At 45.2% G+C, this 12,705-nt stretch overlaps 1 protein-coding gene across 6 annotated transcripts in view; it reads left to right on the top strand.

Annotated features, from left to right (window-relative positions):
* Positions 1–5,733: 5,733 nt before the first annotated feature.
* SRRM1 (serine and arginine repetitive matrix 1) overlaps positions 5,734–12,705 on the top strand; it is a 31,429-nt gene continuing 24,457 nt past the window's right edge. For 3 of the 6 annotated variants that reach the window (XM_033157775.1, XM_033157778.1, XM_033157780.1), the window contains exon 1: positions 5,735–5,875. In XM_033157775.1, the coding sequence (XP_033013666.1) occupies positions 5,855–5,875 (21 nt within the window). In that variant the 5' untranslated portion in view covers positions 5,735–5,854. Of the gene's footprint in view, positions 5,876–12,705 lie in introns of all 6 variants that reach the window. The other 3 variants (XM_033157774.1, XM_033157776.1, XM_033157777.1) reach the window with 2 other exon arrangements.

Raw genomic sequence — 12,705 nt, forward strand, 5'->3', positions numbered from 1 at the left:
AGCCTGAGTTAGCCTCTAAAGGCAAACCCACCTAATTTGCATTTTCTAAAATACAAGAACAAAAACACAACCACCCTTCAAAATTCTATGAATATTGTAGTGCAGTTATAAAGCTGAGTAATATGCACAATAATTCATTTATTAGGGTAAAGTGTGCATAAAATGCATGTGCTAGTGAGAATAACATACAAAAATGCATTAGAGCATTTGTGTATATTGCATAAAATTGCATACAGACAGGTATATTAGGAGAAATTCACACAATAATGCTGATGGATTTTCATGAGGCCTTTACAAAAAAATATATGACCAGATGTGGAAAACACAATTTAAGATTGGGGAAAGTAAAAACCAAGAGAAATTAAAATTGACAGATTCACCCATCCCTAATCTGAGATGGTTGTGTGAGCTGAACACAGTTCAGCATGCTTTAGGCTGCAGTCACTTCCTAGGATATGACACCTATTGATCTACACAAGGTTTACTTCTGAGTAGACATGTGTAGGCTTACACTGCAAATGTATTTTACCATTCACATGGTTGAACATGGATGTATTGTTCTCTTGCATCCCAATTCCTATTCGATGAATAGTTTGCCAATGAACCTGGACACAGAAGGAACTGCTTATATTGATTTGGGCTTGGTTCTGGTGTCTTTTCAAAATGAAAGAATGCAATGAGGTTGTTGTTCTTTTTAATTGCAAGGGAGCGAAGATTAGCAGGGGCAGAGTGGAACCTGGTGGGCTTTGTGTATGCTGCTGCCTTTCTGTAACTTAATTTTTTTTAAGTGTCCATAAATTATGTGATTTGTGACCCACCTAAAAAAAGATCATGCCACATCCTTCTGCTGAAATTCTAATGTAAAGAGAATCTCAGAAAAAAGTGAAATTCTTCTTCTCCTCCTCCTCCTCCTCCCCACCCTTCACTGTAAGGACCCAGAATGGGTTACAACATTAAAACACAATATTAAAAACAGTTTAGAACTTAACAATCACAGAAATAAGCTGGGTCCTAAAAATATACATCGCAAGTGTTAAGAGCCAGGGTAAAGAGGTAAATCTTCAGCATTCACCAGAAGCATAGTCAAGGTGTGTCGGGGTTTGGGTGCTGGAGCTCCTCGTGCACAAACTTGGACTGCTCATGCACGAGGTACCAGTAGCGGGGAAAGCGGCCAGCGTTCCGCGTGCTTTTGAGCACGGGCGCCGGCCAAGTCTCACAATCCGAAGGAAACTGAGTAAGCCGGGTAATGACTCCGAAGGTGCATGAGTTCTTAGTTGCCTTCTAACCAAAATATTGCCTCGAGAAATAGAAGATACCCTGAATCTGAATAGGTAGATTAACTCAAGGAAAATTAAAATTTTTACCTTAAACCTTTTACTCCCCTTTTGCCCAAAGAAAGACAGACACCGGTTATATCTTTAGTGGCTTCGGCAGAACCCGCGTAGGCTCGTCCCCTAAGCTAAGTTCTCCTAAGCTCAAAGTCCCTGCGCGCCCAATCTTCCGCGAGGCTAACTAAATAAACTAAAGCCGAAATATCTTCCGCAAGCCTAGCCCTAGACTAAACCTAAAAGAAACCTAACTAAAGCTAAACCGAATGATCTTCCGCGATCTAACTCTAACTAAAGGAAAAACCCATCCAACCCATCCAGCCCGCTCCCAATACCCTTAAACTAAACCCTGAACTTAAAGTAAGAGAACGTGCGACTAACCAAAAAGAACGTGCCTAAGCGGGGAGCCTCAGCCTTTTATTTAGGAACAAACGTGACATCATGATCAATGCCTCAACCAATAAAATCACTGTTGCTGCCCTCCAAAAAGGCGGGAAGCAAGTTTAACGCTCATTAATAACTTTGAACATGACCGGAACTACAAAATAAAGGTGGATTAATCTCATTGGTGAACCAAACTATTCATTCTTACTTTCGCTTTCGCGCGTAGTAATACCAAAAGTAGTTCCCGAAAACTTCATTAAACAAAATAAATAAATGTGGATCCTATGGCGGATCCGTGCAACGTATTCCGACAAAGGTGCCAGACCATAGCTGTCAACTTTCCCTTTTTTGCGGGAAATTCCCTTATTCCAGTGCCGTTTCCCATTGCAAAAAAGGGAAAGTTGACAGCTATGGCCATTTCCCAATGCAAAAAAGGAAGGTTGACAGCTCTGTGGAGTTCCACAACTCTCAGGCTACCCCCCCCCAAAGGTTTCTGAGTGTCCCGTCTGCTGATCTCAGCACTGAAGAGGTTCTGTAGGGAAGTAGGTGCTTTTTCAGATATTTGAGGCACCCTGAATTAGTCCTAGAAATGGCTGGCAACCATAACAGTGGTTTTAAAATGAGTTATGTGTTATTTAAATCAGCCAGTAATCTGGCTGTGGAATTTTAGACCAACTGAAGTTTCTGGATTCAAGGGCAGCTCACCCCTACCATATGGAACCAAAAGCAAGCTATGAGATAGATGAGCTTCAAAAGCAGCATGGAGGTACATGGAAGTAACCCACATCCTTGCACTCAAAGATTTATGGCAAAAGAAAAAAAAGATATCCAAATATATTTTAGCTTCCATGTTACCTGGCCATAGTAGAGCTGGAACAGTAGCTCTATCAACTTACAGACAGAGAAAAGTGCTTGCAAAAATGTATTAGGAGCAATGTGCCTATAATGCTGAGGAATTTTCACGTGGACATAAAAACAAAAGCAAACTGATATAGCAGTGTGAAGAACTGAACTTGAGATTCGAAAGCCTACTTGACAGATTTGTCGATTTCTAGTAAGAAAAGGCAACACCAAGGATTCTTGCTGAGGAGTAGGAGAAGCTAGGCTGTGTAAACCAAATTTGTAATTTAGGCATGTTGGCTGGAAGCCAAGTCCATGCAAGGTTCCAGGTTGTGCTCTGTGTACAGTGTGAGTGGATGGCTGGAATGTGCACAGACCAGCTCTTCACACTGAATTACAAGTTTCACAATGGTTGCCCATCAACGCTTATTGTCAGTTTTGAAGAGAAGTCTTGTGACAAATCCCTTTTTCTATATAGACATCGAGGCTGGAGAAAACGTTGGCAGTAAGCACGTGAGTTTAGTATTGCTGAAGTGGGTGTGTAATAATCCGACCAAAAAAGTTCACCAGGCCCACGGCATACATTCGCACAGTAGCAGCATTGTTGCTCTTGTACAAACTTCTGTGTCCTAGGCTCATGTGTTAAAAGGAGGTCCGGATGTGGGACCCCAAGCAACATCTGGCCCCCAGTGGCCCTGCCAGTTTTCAATCAGGGCATATTTTTTGCAATTATTATTATCAAGCAATTGTAGGCAACCAGTGGCCCACTGGATGTTCTCAGGCTACAACGTCCATCACCCCAGATCCACTGGCTGAGCTGTCAGCAGCCAACAACATCTGAGGTACCTGCCCTGTTGTCTACCTTGTCCTTTGAATAAAGTTCCCAGTGGGGTTTGCAAATAATCAAAAGGCAAGAGAAGAATGAAAGCACAGATCTAAAACAACAGTGTAAAACCATCAGGGTGGATCCAGAAATTAAAAAGTCTGAGGATTTTATTTATTAATTATTTTAAAGGGAACAGCACCAAAGCATCAGAAGAGCCTCCTTGGGGAAAACATTTCATAAAAGGGGTGAAACTTGTAAGAAGGCTCTTCCCCAGGTAGCCATCTGCCACACTTCACTCTTAGTGGGTGGCTCAAGCTTTGCATCTCCTCCCCTTTACCTTCTCTTTAAAAATGTTCACTTTGCTTACAGGGCAGGTTTCCCTTAAAAATTGGCATAGATTTGTATCCTATACATACGAATTATCATATACCCACTTTATGCATAGTTACGGGAATATGACCTGAGTTATGGGACTATGACCTGAGAAAGAGCCTCTGTTGAGCTCATGCGCAGGTAGCCTCATGGTTAGACTAGTGCAATATATGCACCGCCCTTGCACTTGTTTCAGAAGCTTCGCAGAACACAGCAGCAAAGGACCCCCAGGTATGTGCATGTTGCACCTGTGCTGAAAGAACTTGTGCTTGCTGCTTGTTAGCTACTAAGCCTCAATCAAGGTTTCATTGCTGACATATGTAATCACCAGACCACTGGCAATACCCAAAGAGGGAAGTGTGCAATCTGTCTCATGCACAACTTCTGAAACTGATTCCACCCTTCACCTTTCCAACAGGATATTCCTTACAAAAGCACCAAGATACCAGGGGTGTCTGGCTAAGTGTAGAGCAGTTGTCACCACCCCGACACCCTCCAGATGTTTCGGACTGCAACTCCCATCAGCTGGCTGGTAGGCACCCCCCCCCCCAACACACAGTACACTCAACTATACAGCTCCCTCTTGTGGCAATTTACAAATCAGTGTTTCATTTCTACCTCCCTGTACCGCAGTGATCATACTGCTACAGGCCACTCCAATCCCTACCAAGCCATGCATGGGATTCCAGGCAGGGGTCTTGGCCCTCAATCAGGGTCTGTGCTCCTTCACAGAACTGAAGACACAAGGGAGGCTGTCGTACGTTTAAGAAATATGATTTATTCACATATTAACACCTGAGTCCAGATCTTGCAGCACAGTCATTTCAAGAGGGCCTTGTTCCCCAAAGCAGTGCGGCACTGGCATTTAAGGCATCTCCTCCTGTCTGCCTTCAGCCAGCCAAGATAGCTTTTTTCAGCTATCTCCTGGGCACATTTTCCTCTCGCGCCATGACCCGCCCAACCTCTGCCATTGTTTCCCAAATCTCCTGTCTGTTCACACCTAAGGGCGGGGTGGGGGGACAGCCCTGTATTGTTTCTTAAGGCCCCAACCTGGCCAGGTCATTTTGCATAGGCTAGCCCAGGAGCTTGCATTTTCCCTTCATATCCCAAATAATCAAATACCGGTAATAAATATCCCATTTATTGATTTATAGGGTTGGGAGGGGGCAAACCTTTTAACAATATGTTTAAAGCACATTTATACCACACTTAACAGTTTGGGCTTCCACCACAGAACCCTGGGAACTGTAGTCCTCCCCCTCGCAGCTCTACACTGGCCCATGGAAGGTTTCCTAGAAGGGAATATAGCCCTTGCTCTGAAAAAAAGGCTCCTCGCTCCCTTCACCCTTAAGGCAGGTCAGGACATGGAAACACAATACATGTATTGAGAAGAGTTTTATACAACTTATTTTGAAAGCGCCTGTGAACAAACATCACCCTTAAGAAATACTATGCAAAGAGTTGAAGCAGGGTACCGTCAGATGTAATGAATTATTATTACTATTAAAATTATTATTGGGTGAAGCGATGTGGAATTAAACGGTGCGCGAGGGCTACACCTGGGCAGCCCTATCTCAAGCAGGACGTGTGCGCACCACGGACACTCGCGCATTCATGCTAAGCAAGCGCAAGGCCGCAGCCTCCTGCAAAACGTGGCTGCAAACACGCAGGAGCCACGACGCTCCGCAGCGCCCTCTTCTCACCGCGGCAACCTTCCCCGCCCCCGCCCCTCCAGCAGAAGCGTTTGATTGGCTGAACTGCAACGACGCCACCCTCTCCCCTCCCGGCGATTGGGTATGCCGGTTAGAACGAGAGGTGATCGTTGGCTGAGCTGCCCGTCTTTCTCTTTTTCCCTCCCCCCTCCGGGCCCGCCTCTTTTTCCCCCCGAAGGCGTCACGGGACTCCGCCCGCTCACCGCTTTCCCTCCCCTGATTCCCGCGCGAAGTGACGAGATCGGCGACGGCAAGGAGGATGATTCACTAAGCCAGAATAGGAAGGTGGGGGCGAGGAGCCAGCGGCGAAGGACGGGCTCTCGCGCTTCTGCCGCGCGGTGCATGTCGGGAGACGGAGCAGCGCTCTCTGCGGCCAGGCAGGAGGAGTCAAGATGGACGCGGGATTCTTCCGCGTAAGTGCTGAGGCCGGGGTGAAAAGCAACGGCGGCGGGAGGGACGGGGAAGAAGCGGCGGCTGGAGGGATGGCGGCGTAGGGGGTCGCCCGTGTCCTCTGTCCCCGGACCCCCACCTGACGCGAGCCAGGCCGGCCCTTTCTCTTCTCCTCCCCGTGTGTAGTAGAGCCGAGGCGGAGAAAATGGCGGCGGCGCGCGGCTCCTTTACAGCGCGAGGCAGAAACGCGAGGGGGGGGGCATTCATCATCCTCACGCGCTGCACACCTCCCCCCTTTTGCCCATTCTATCTGCCTCTTTATTCCTTCTCATCCGCCCCCGAAGCCGTCGTTCTTCTGGTGGGTTTTCCTTTTCCCTTTTTGTCTCCGCTGATGCGAAGCCGTCGCCCGCCGACAGGAAGGAGGAAGCGAAGGGCCCTGAGGCGCCTGGGCCTCCCCGCACCTTTTAATTTAATTCATCACACATGCACGCTAAACCTGCACACTAGGTTTAGTTCTCAAGTAGTATTAATAACCGTCCCTTCCTCCATTAATAGCTTTGAGGACGAATGGTCCCTTTCATTCTGATATGCACTGCTGGTCAATACGTTTCTGAAGCCTCAATATCCAGCCTATTCCCTCATTTATCTCCCTCATCTCCTTCCTCCCCGCCCAAAGCCCACCCTGCTTTTGTTTGGTCGATTTTGGAGGGCTTTTTCCTCTTGGGAAGCTCCTTTGCTTTTTATGCACTTTTTATTTTTGTGGACTAGATAGAACTTGTTTTGTTAGACTCATTAATAGGGAGAGTTAAGATAGATATGGAAACCATTGCATACATTTAAGTACAGTATACGAATGTGTACGTTTTTTGCTCTGGACTAGCAGTGCAGAACTAGCGGCCTTCCAGATGTTGCTTGATTCCAGCTCCCACCGTTTTTTTACCATTGACCATGCTGTCAGAGGTTGATGGGAGTTAACAGTCTGGTAGCATTTGTAGGGCCACAGGTTCCTTATCCCTGCTCACTAAATATATAATTGTCGGGTAGCACCTTAGAGACCAACTAAGTTTGTTCTTGGTATAAGCTTTCGTGCGCCTTCTTGAGATCTGAAGTCCATTTTTTAAGATCCAAGATAATTCCACTATGCAGCAGCAGATGAGTGCCTTTTCTGTTATTCCTGTGCTGCAAGAGAACAGACAAAACACAAGCATACAAATGTGTGGGGTAAACTTTTTTGCTTTAGTTTGTCTTTTTGGTGAGCAGTGGAAGGTTTGTGTAATATGCACCCAAATCAGTTTTCAGATTTGAGGGGAGTCTTCCAATAATCAGGTTGATTGCAGTAGAGCCTTTGAATGTGGAACCACTTCCATGCAGTTGAATTTCAGGAGCATATCAGTAGTGACTGATCTTATTATAGAAAAATTCCAGTCTTCTGAAGGCTCACTACCCTGAGATTTGATATGATGAAAAGCAGTATATAAATATTTCCAAAAAATGAAGAAATTTAATATAAAGTCCCCAGAAAATTAGGAAAACACTAGCCTTCGGGTATAACAGCAGTCCTGTTACAGAACATTAGGCCAGTGTTTTTCAACCACTGTTCCGCGGCACACTAGTGTGCCGCGAGATGTTGCCTGGTGTTCCGTGGGAAAACATGGGCTGGCGGTTGCGGCACTGGCGGGAGGTGGCGACGCTGCTGCTAGCGGCAGGTGGGCTGGGCGCGTCTCCCCCTCGGCCCACGGCGGCGGCGGGCGCCTTTGACTATGAGCTGCTCCTCCTGCGGCGGAGCCCGCGGAGCGCCTTCCTGCCCAGTGCTCACGTCTTCGCGGGCGGCGTGGCGGACGCGGCCGACTTCTCGTCCGACTGGCTGCAGCTGCTGGCAGGCGGGCCGCGCTGCGGACTGGGCTCGGTGCGGGGCGAGTGCCCGAGGGCGCCGCTCTTCGCCGCCGAGCGCCCGGAGCTGGGCTCGCCGCTGCCGGGAGACATGGCCTTTCGCCTCTGCGCCATCCGCGAGGCCTTCGAAGAAGCCGGAGTCCTCTTGGTACTGCCCGGCCCGGTGGCTGATGCCGCCGCCGCCGCTACCACCGCGGGCCCGGCCCGCCTGCTGCCAGCCGAGCGCCTCCCGCCGTCCTCGGGACTGGCTGAGTGGCGGCTGCGGGTGCAGCGGCAGCCCGGCAGCTTCTTGCAGCTGTGCCGACACCTGAGCTGCGTGCCCAACATCTGGGCACTGCGCGAGTGGAGCAACTGGCTGACCCCCGTGGGCCGTGCGGGGCGAGGCGGCCGCCGCTACGACACCGCCTCCTACCTCTGCTGCCTACCTAGCATTGGGGCATCTGCTGCTACCAATGCTATTTTTCTAGAAAAAGAGGTGCTGGAGCCTGGAACTCATCACGGACGCCTTCCCTCTTAGGCGCCCACCTGAGAGGTGCCAGAACTGAGTTCCTGTGGCTGGGGGGAGAGTCCTGACTAGTACTATAGTTGTTATTTATTATTATTAGCCTGGTGGGGGCGGGGCAAGGTGCGCCATCTTCACATGCTCAATTCAGACATGAGAAGAATTATCATTTTTATTATTACTACTACTACTATTATTGTTATCTAATGGTGGTGTGCCTCGTGATTTTTTTCATGAAACAAGTGTGCCTTTGCCCAAAAAAGGTTGAAAAACACTGCATTAGGCGACCAACCTGTAGTAAAGGCAGCATGAGTTTGTCGACAAACTTGAATGATGTTAAACCTGCACTGATGCCTGCTCCCCAGCATGGTAAACTAGAGTAAAAAATGATTCTAAGGTAGTGTAAACGTACTACAGTACATTATAGAGGCTCTGGTACTACATCATCGTCATAATGATTATTATATTGATATCCTGCCTTTATTCCACAGAGCTCAAAGTGGCACGTGTGGCTCTGTTCATTTATCCTTACAACAACCCTGTGAGCTCAGCTTAGGCTGAGAGATAGTGACTGGCCCAAGGTCAGCCAGTGAATTTCATGGCTGATTTGGAATTTTATCCCTGTTTCCCAGTCCCTAGGCCAACACTATTCACTGACTCTTTGGACTTTGTGATATTCTTGCACTGCCCTTGGATGGTGTTAGAGGAGAGAATCTTGGTCTCTACGAGTAAACTTTTTTGTTCTACTTTTTGAGCAGTTAAAGGCATTCTGGTGCTATGTTTGAGGAGTCAGTCAGTTGTCTGATCAAATATTGTCAAACTGACCAGGTACTTGACCACTGATTCTTTGGCCATAATCAAATACAGTATTACACAACAGTGTTCTCGTTGCATAAGTGGCAGTTGGTCTTTTAGTGCACCATGGGATCATTTGATAGTGGTTACTTTCAAGTTCTACAGGAGTCACACATACATGGGCCTTGTTGCCAGGTACCTATTGCCCTGCAGCTGTATCCACAGTCTTTTCCCTCACAAATAAGTCATAAAATATAGCCTCTCCTATTAAATACCTTATTTTCCGGCGTATAAGACGACCCCCAACTTTTCCAGTTAAAATATAGAGTTTGAGATATACTCGACCGCAGATTCTCCACCCGGTGTATAAGACGACCCAAAACTTTTGAGAAGATTTTCCTGGATTAAAAAGTAGTCTTATACGCCAGAATATACAGTAGATAAATAAATATATTTACACAGTATCTGGACTGGTGAGAGAGTATTTCATTCATAAAATAAAGGAATTGTGAATATGCTTGGGAACATTTAACCCTAGGCTTTTTAGAATACTTTTTCCACACATAGAGTTCTAGACTTTTTTTTGACAAAAAGTGGAAATCATATTACAAGGAATCAGAAAAATAGTTCTTGCTTTCAAAAGAAAGCATGATCGTGGTAACACACACTTAGGGCTAGGGTGCCCATTAAGTTCTAAAGAATAACTTATGTAAACGGTACAGCTTGTATCTTTAAAGTCTTTGAGCATGTACAAAATTCCTTTTTAAACGGAAAACACATTCCAGAAAGTCCCAGAAAGGAACATGTTTTTGAGCACATTTATTGAGCACATGTTGTGAATGAAAAGCTTCCTCACCAATCCAGCTACTGTAAGCTTTTCCAATCATGTTTCATTAAGATTAAATATTTTGTTTGATAAAGAGCTTCCTTGAAATTTTGGGAACCATATCTACTTGGTGTTGTGCCCAATATCTTTTTTTTAATCCTTGGATTTTTCTGCTGCTGTAATTGATCTTCTGATTGGACAGGATGTTATGAACTGTTGTGTTTGGCATTTCAAGCAAACCCAGAATGTTAAAAGGAAGGTCGAAGCACTCTTTTGATAATGGTTACACCTCCTAGCATTGCACAAAATATTTGCATGATACCTAGATGGTCACTGGTGAACGATTAATCCTTATTACCTACTCTGAGATACGTTTTGCTAATCATAGAGCAACATACCAGAGCACCTGGTAATAGTAGTGGCTCTGTTCCAAGAGGGGAAATAATAAGCAGCCAGCTTTTATGTTATCTAACCACATTGTAATAAAACATCTACTCTTTGAATTAGAGTTTTTCAACAGTTACCTGTTATGCATATAGCTTTTAAAGACATGCATGCAAGTATTGTTAGCTTCTGTGGTCTGCAAAATACTGGACTGTGGTTTGTAACCAGCTACAGTAAGTTTTGCTGAGTGTAGATTCTTTGACCTAAGATTTCCATTAATTTAAATGACTTTGAATATGACTAACATTGGATATAAAACTCAGTTTTTAACCCTCCCACCCACCAAACCATTGGGGTTGCTGCAAATCGTAGCAGTTATTAGAAATACTTGTAAAGGCTGAACCGCTTCATATTCCATGTACATACTTGTTAGTAAAATTGCATTTTACTTACTAAGGGATCCTATTATAATGAATGGGAAAGTACCCAGTGCCAATTCTTTATTAAAAATGTGATCTCAGTAAAATCTAATTTCTAATGATTAATGAGGCATTTTGAAATGAACCATGAGTTAAGAGACCCATTGAAATCAGTGGACATCTAATAAAACTATGAATAATACTGGATTTTGCCCTGTATCTTTGTACACTTTAAAGGGTGTATGTGATCCCAATAGTACAGGGGTCAGCAACCTTTTTCAGCTGGTCCACCGTCCCTCAGACCATGTGGTGGGCCGGACTATATTTTTGGGGTGAGGTGGGGAAAATGAACGAATTCCTATGCCCAACAAATAACCCAGAGGTGTACTTTGTACGTTGTCTACTATTCTGAACTTGTTCTGTTTTCAGCGAATTAAAACACCAATGACTTTGGTGCCAAAACCTAGAAACTAGTTTTCAAAACGAGAATATTAGCTTACTATGTTATAAATTATGGCTACTTGAGAATATACATCCAGAAGTGCAAGACAGTACACAACCTCCAATCTGCTAACACAAACACAAGTTACCAACAAGGGAAAGACATTATAAACCACACTGAACGGCGGGTGGTTCAGAGAGCAGGTACAGCTGCAACACAACTCTGTTTGCCATATTTCAAACTTGAGCTTCCCCTCCCCCCCACCCAACACGCCAGAAAATGTGATTTGACTTGCCTAAAATCCAGGACAAAGCGCCACCTTTCAGAAATTTTCCCTGGACTTCATTTCCACCTTTGAAATCCTGGTACTTTCCGGGAGAATTTTAATGTATGGTAGTCCTACACAATCTCTCAAATAATTATATCTCTCAAATAATAAAACAATCTCTCAAATTTAATGTATGGTAGTCTGGCCAAACTGCGAGAGGCAGTGAAGGATAGGTGTGCCTGGCGTGCTCTGGTCCATGGGGTCACGAAGAGTCGGACACGACTGAACGACTGAACAACAACAACAGTCCTACACAACTCAGTCTGGGGCACCCTTACTCCTGAGGATCAGTTGCGACTTGCCATGCTTCTCAACCAGTAAAAGCAGGGGTCAGCAAACTATTTCAGCAGGGGGCCGGTCCACTTTCCCTCAGATCTTGTGGAGGGCCGGGCTACATTTTGAAGAAAAAAAAATGAACGAATTCCTATGCCCAACAGATAATCCAGAGATGCATTTTAAATAAAAGCTCACATTCTACTCATGTAAAAACACCAGGCAGGCCCAACAAATAACCCAGAGATGCATTTTAAATAAAAGGACACATTCTACTCATGTAAAAACACGCTGATTCCCAGACTGTCCGCGGGCCGGATTGAGAAGGTGATTGGGCCGCATCCGGCTTAGGTTGCCTACCCCTGCAATAGAACATGGATACTGTCAGAACATATGGTGCAAGAGGGATAAGGCCCAGTGATAATGGGATTTCTCTTTTTGGTCAGCTTTCTGTCATAATGAATTGGTCCATTAACAGGTTTCTGAATGCAGTACAGTGGTACCTCAGGTTACATACACTTCAGGTTACATACTCCGCTAACCCAGAAATAGTACCTCGGGTTAAGAACGTTGTTTCAGGATGAGAACAGAAATCGTGCTCTGGCGGTGCAGCGGGAGGTCCCATTAGCTAAAGTGGTGCTTCAGGTTAAGAACAGTTTCAGGTTAAGAACAGATCTCCAGAACGATTTAAGTTCTTAATCTGAGTTACCACTGTAGTTTCTCTTTTACAGTGGTACCTCTGGTTAAGTGGGGTACCACTGTATTAATAATGTGGCAAACTCTCCCATCTCGTGTGTAAGCTGCTGCTTCAATTTTCTGTATATAAAATATCAGCATTGAATGTTTTTAACCTTTTGAGTAATTCATATGAAGCTTGAATCCCCATTACTTGATAGCTCACCTGTCAAATCCTATTTATAGTCTTAAGATATTTAAAAAGCTAGTGATGTGAAATATTTTTAAGTTGCTTTCTAATGTTTGCTGGAAATTATTT

Source organism: Lacerta agilis, chromosome 8 (genome assembly GCF_009819535.1).
Source record: "Lacerta agilis isolate rLacAgi1 chromosome 8, rLacAgi1.pri, whole genome shotgun sequence".
Classification (NCBI taxonomy): Eukaryota; Metazoa; Chordata; class Lepidosauria; order Squamata; family Lacertidae; genus Lacerta; species Lacerta agilis.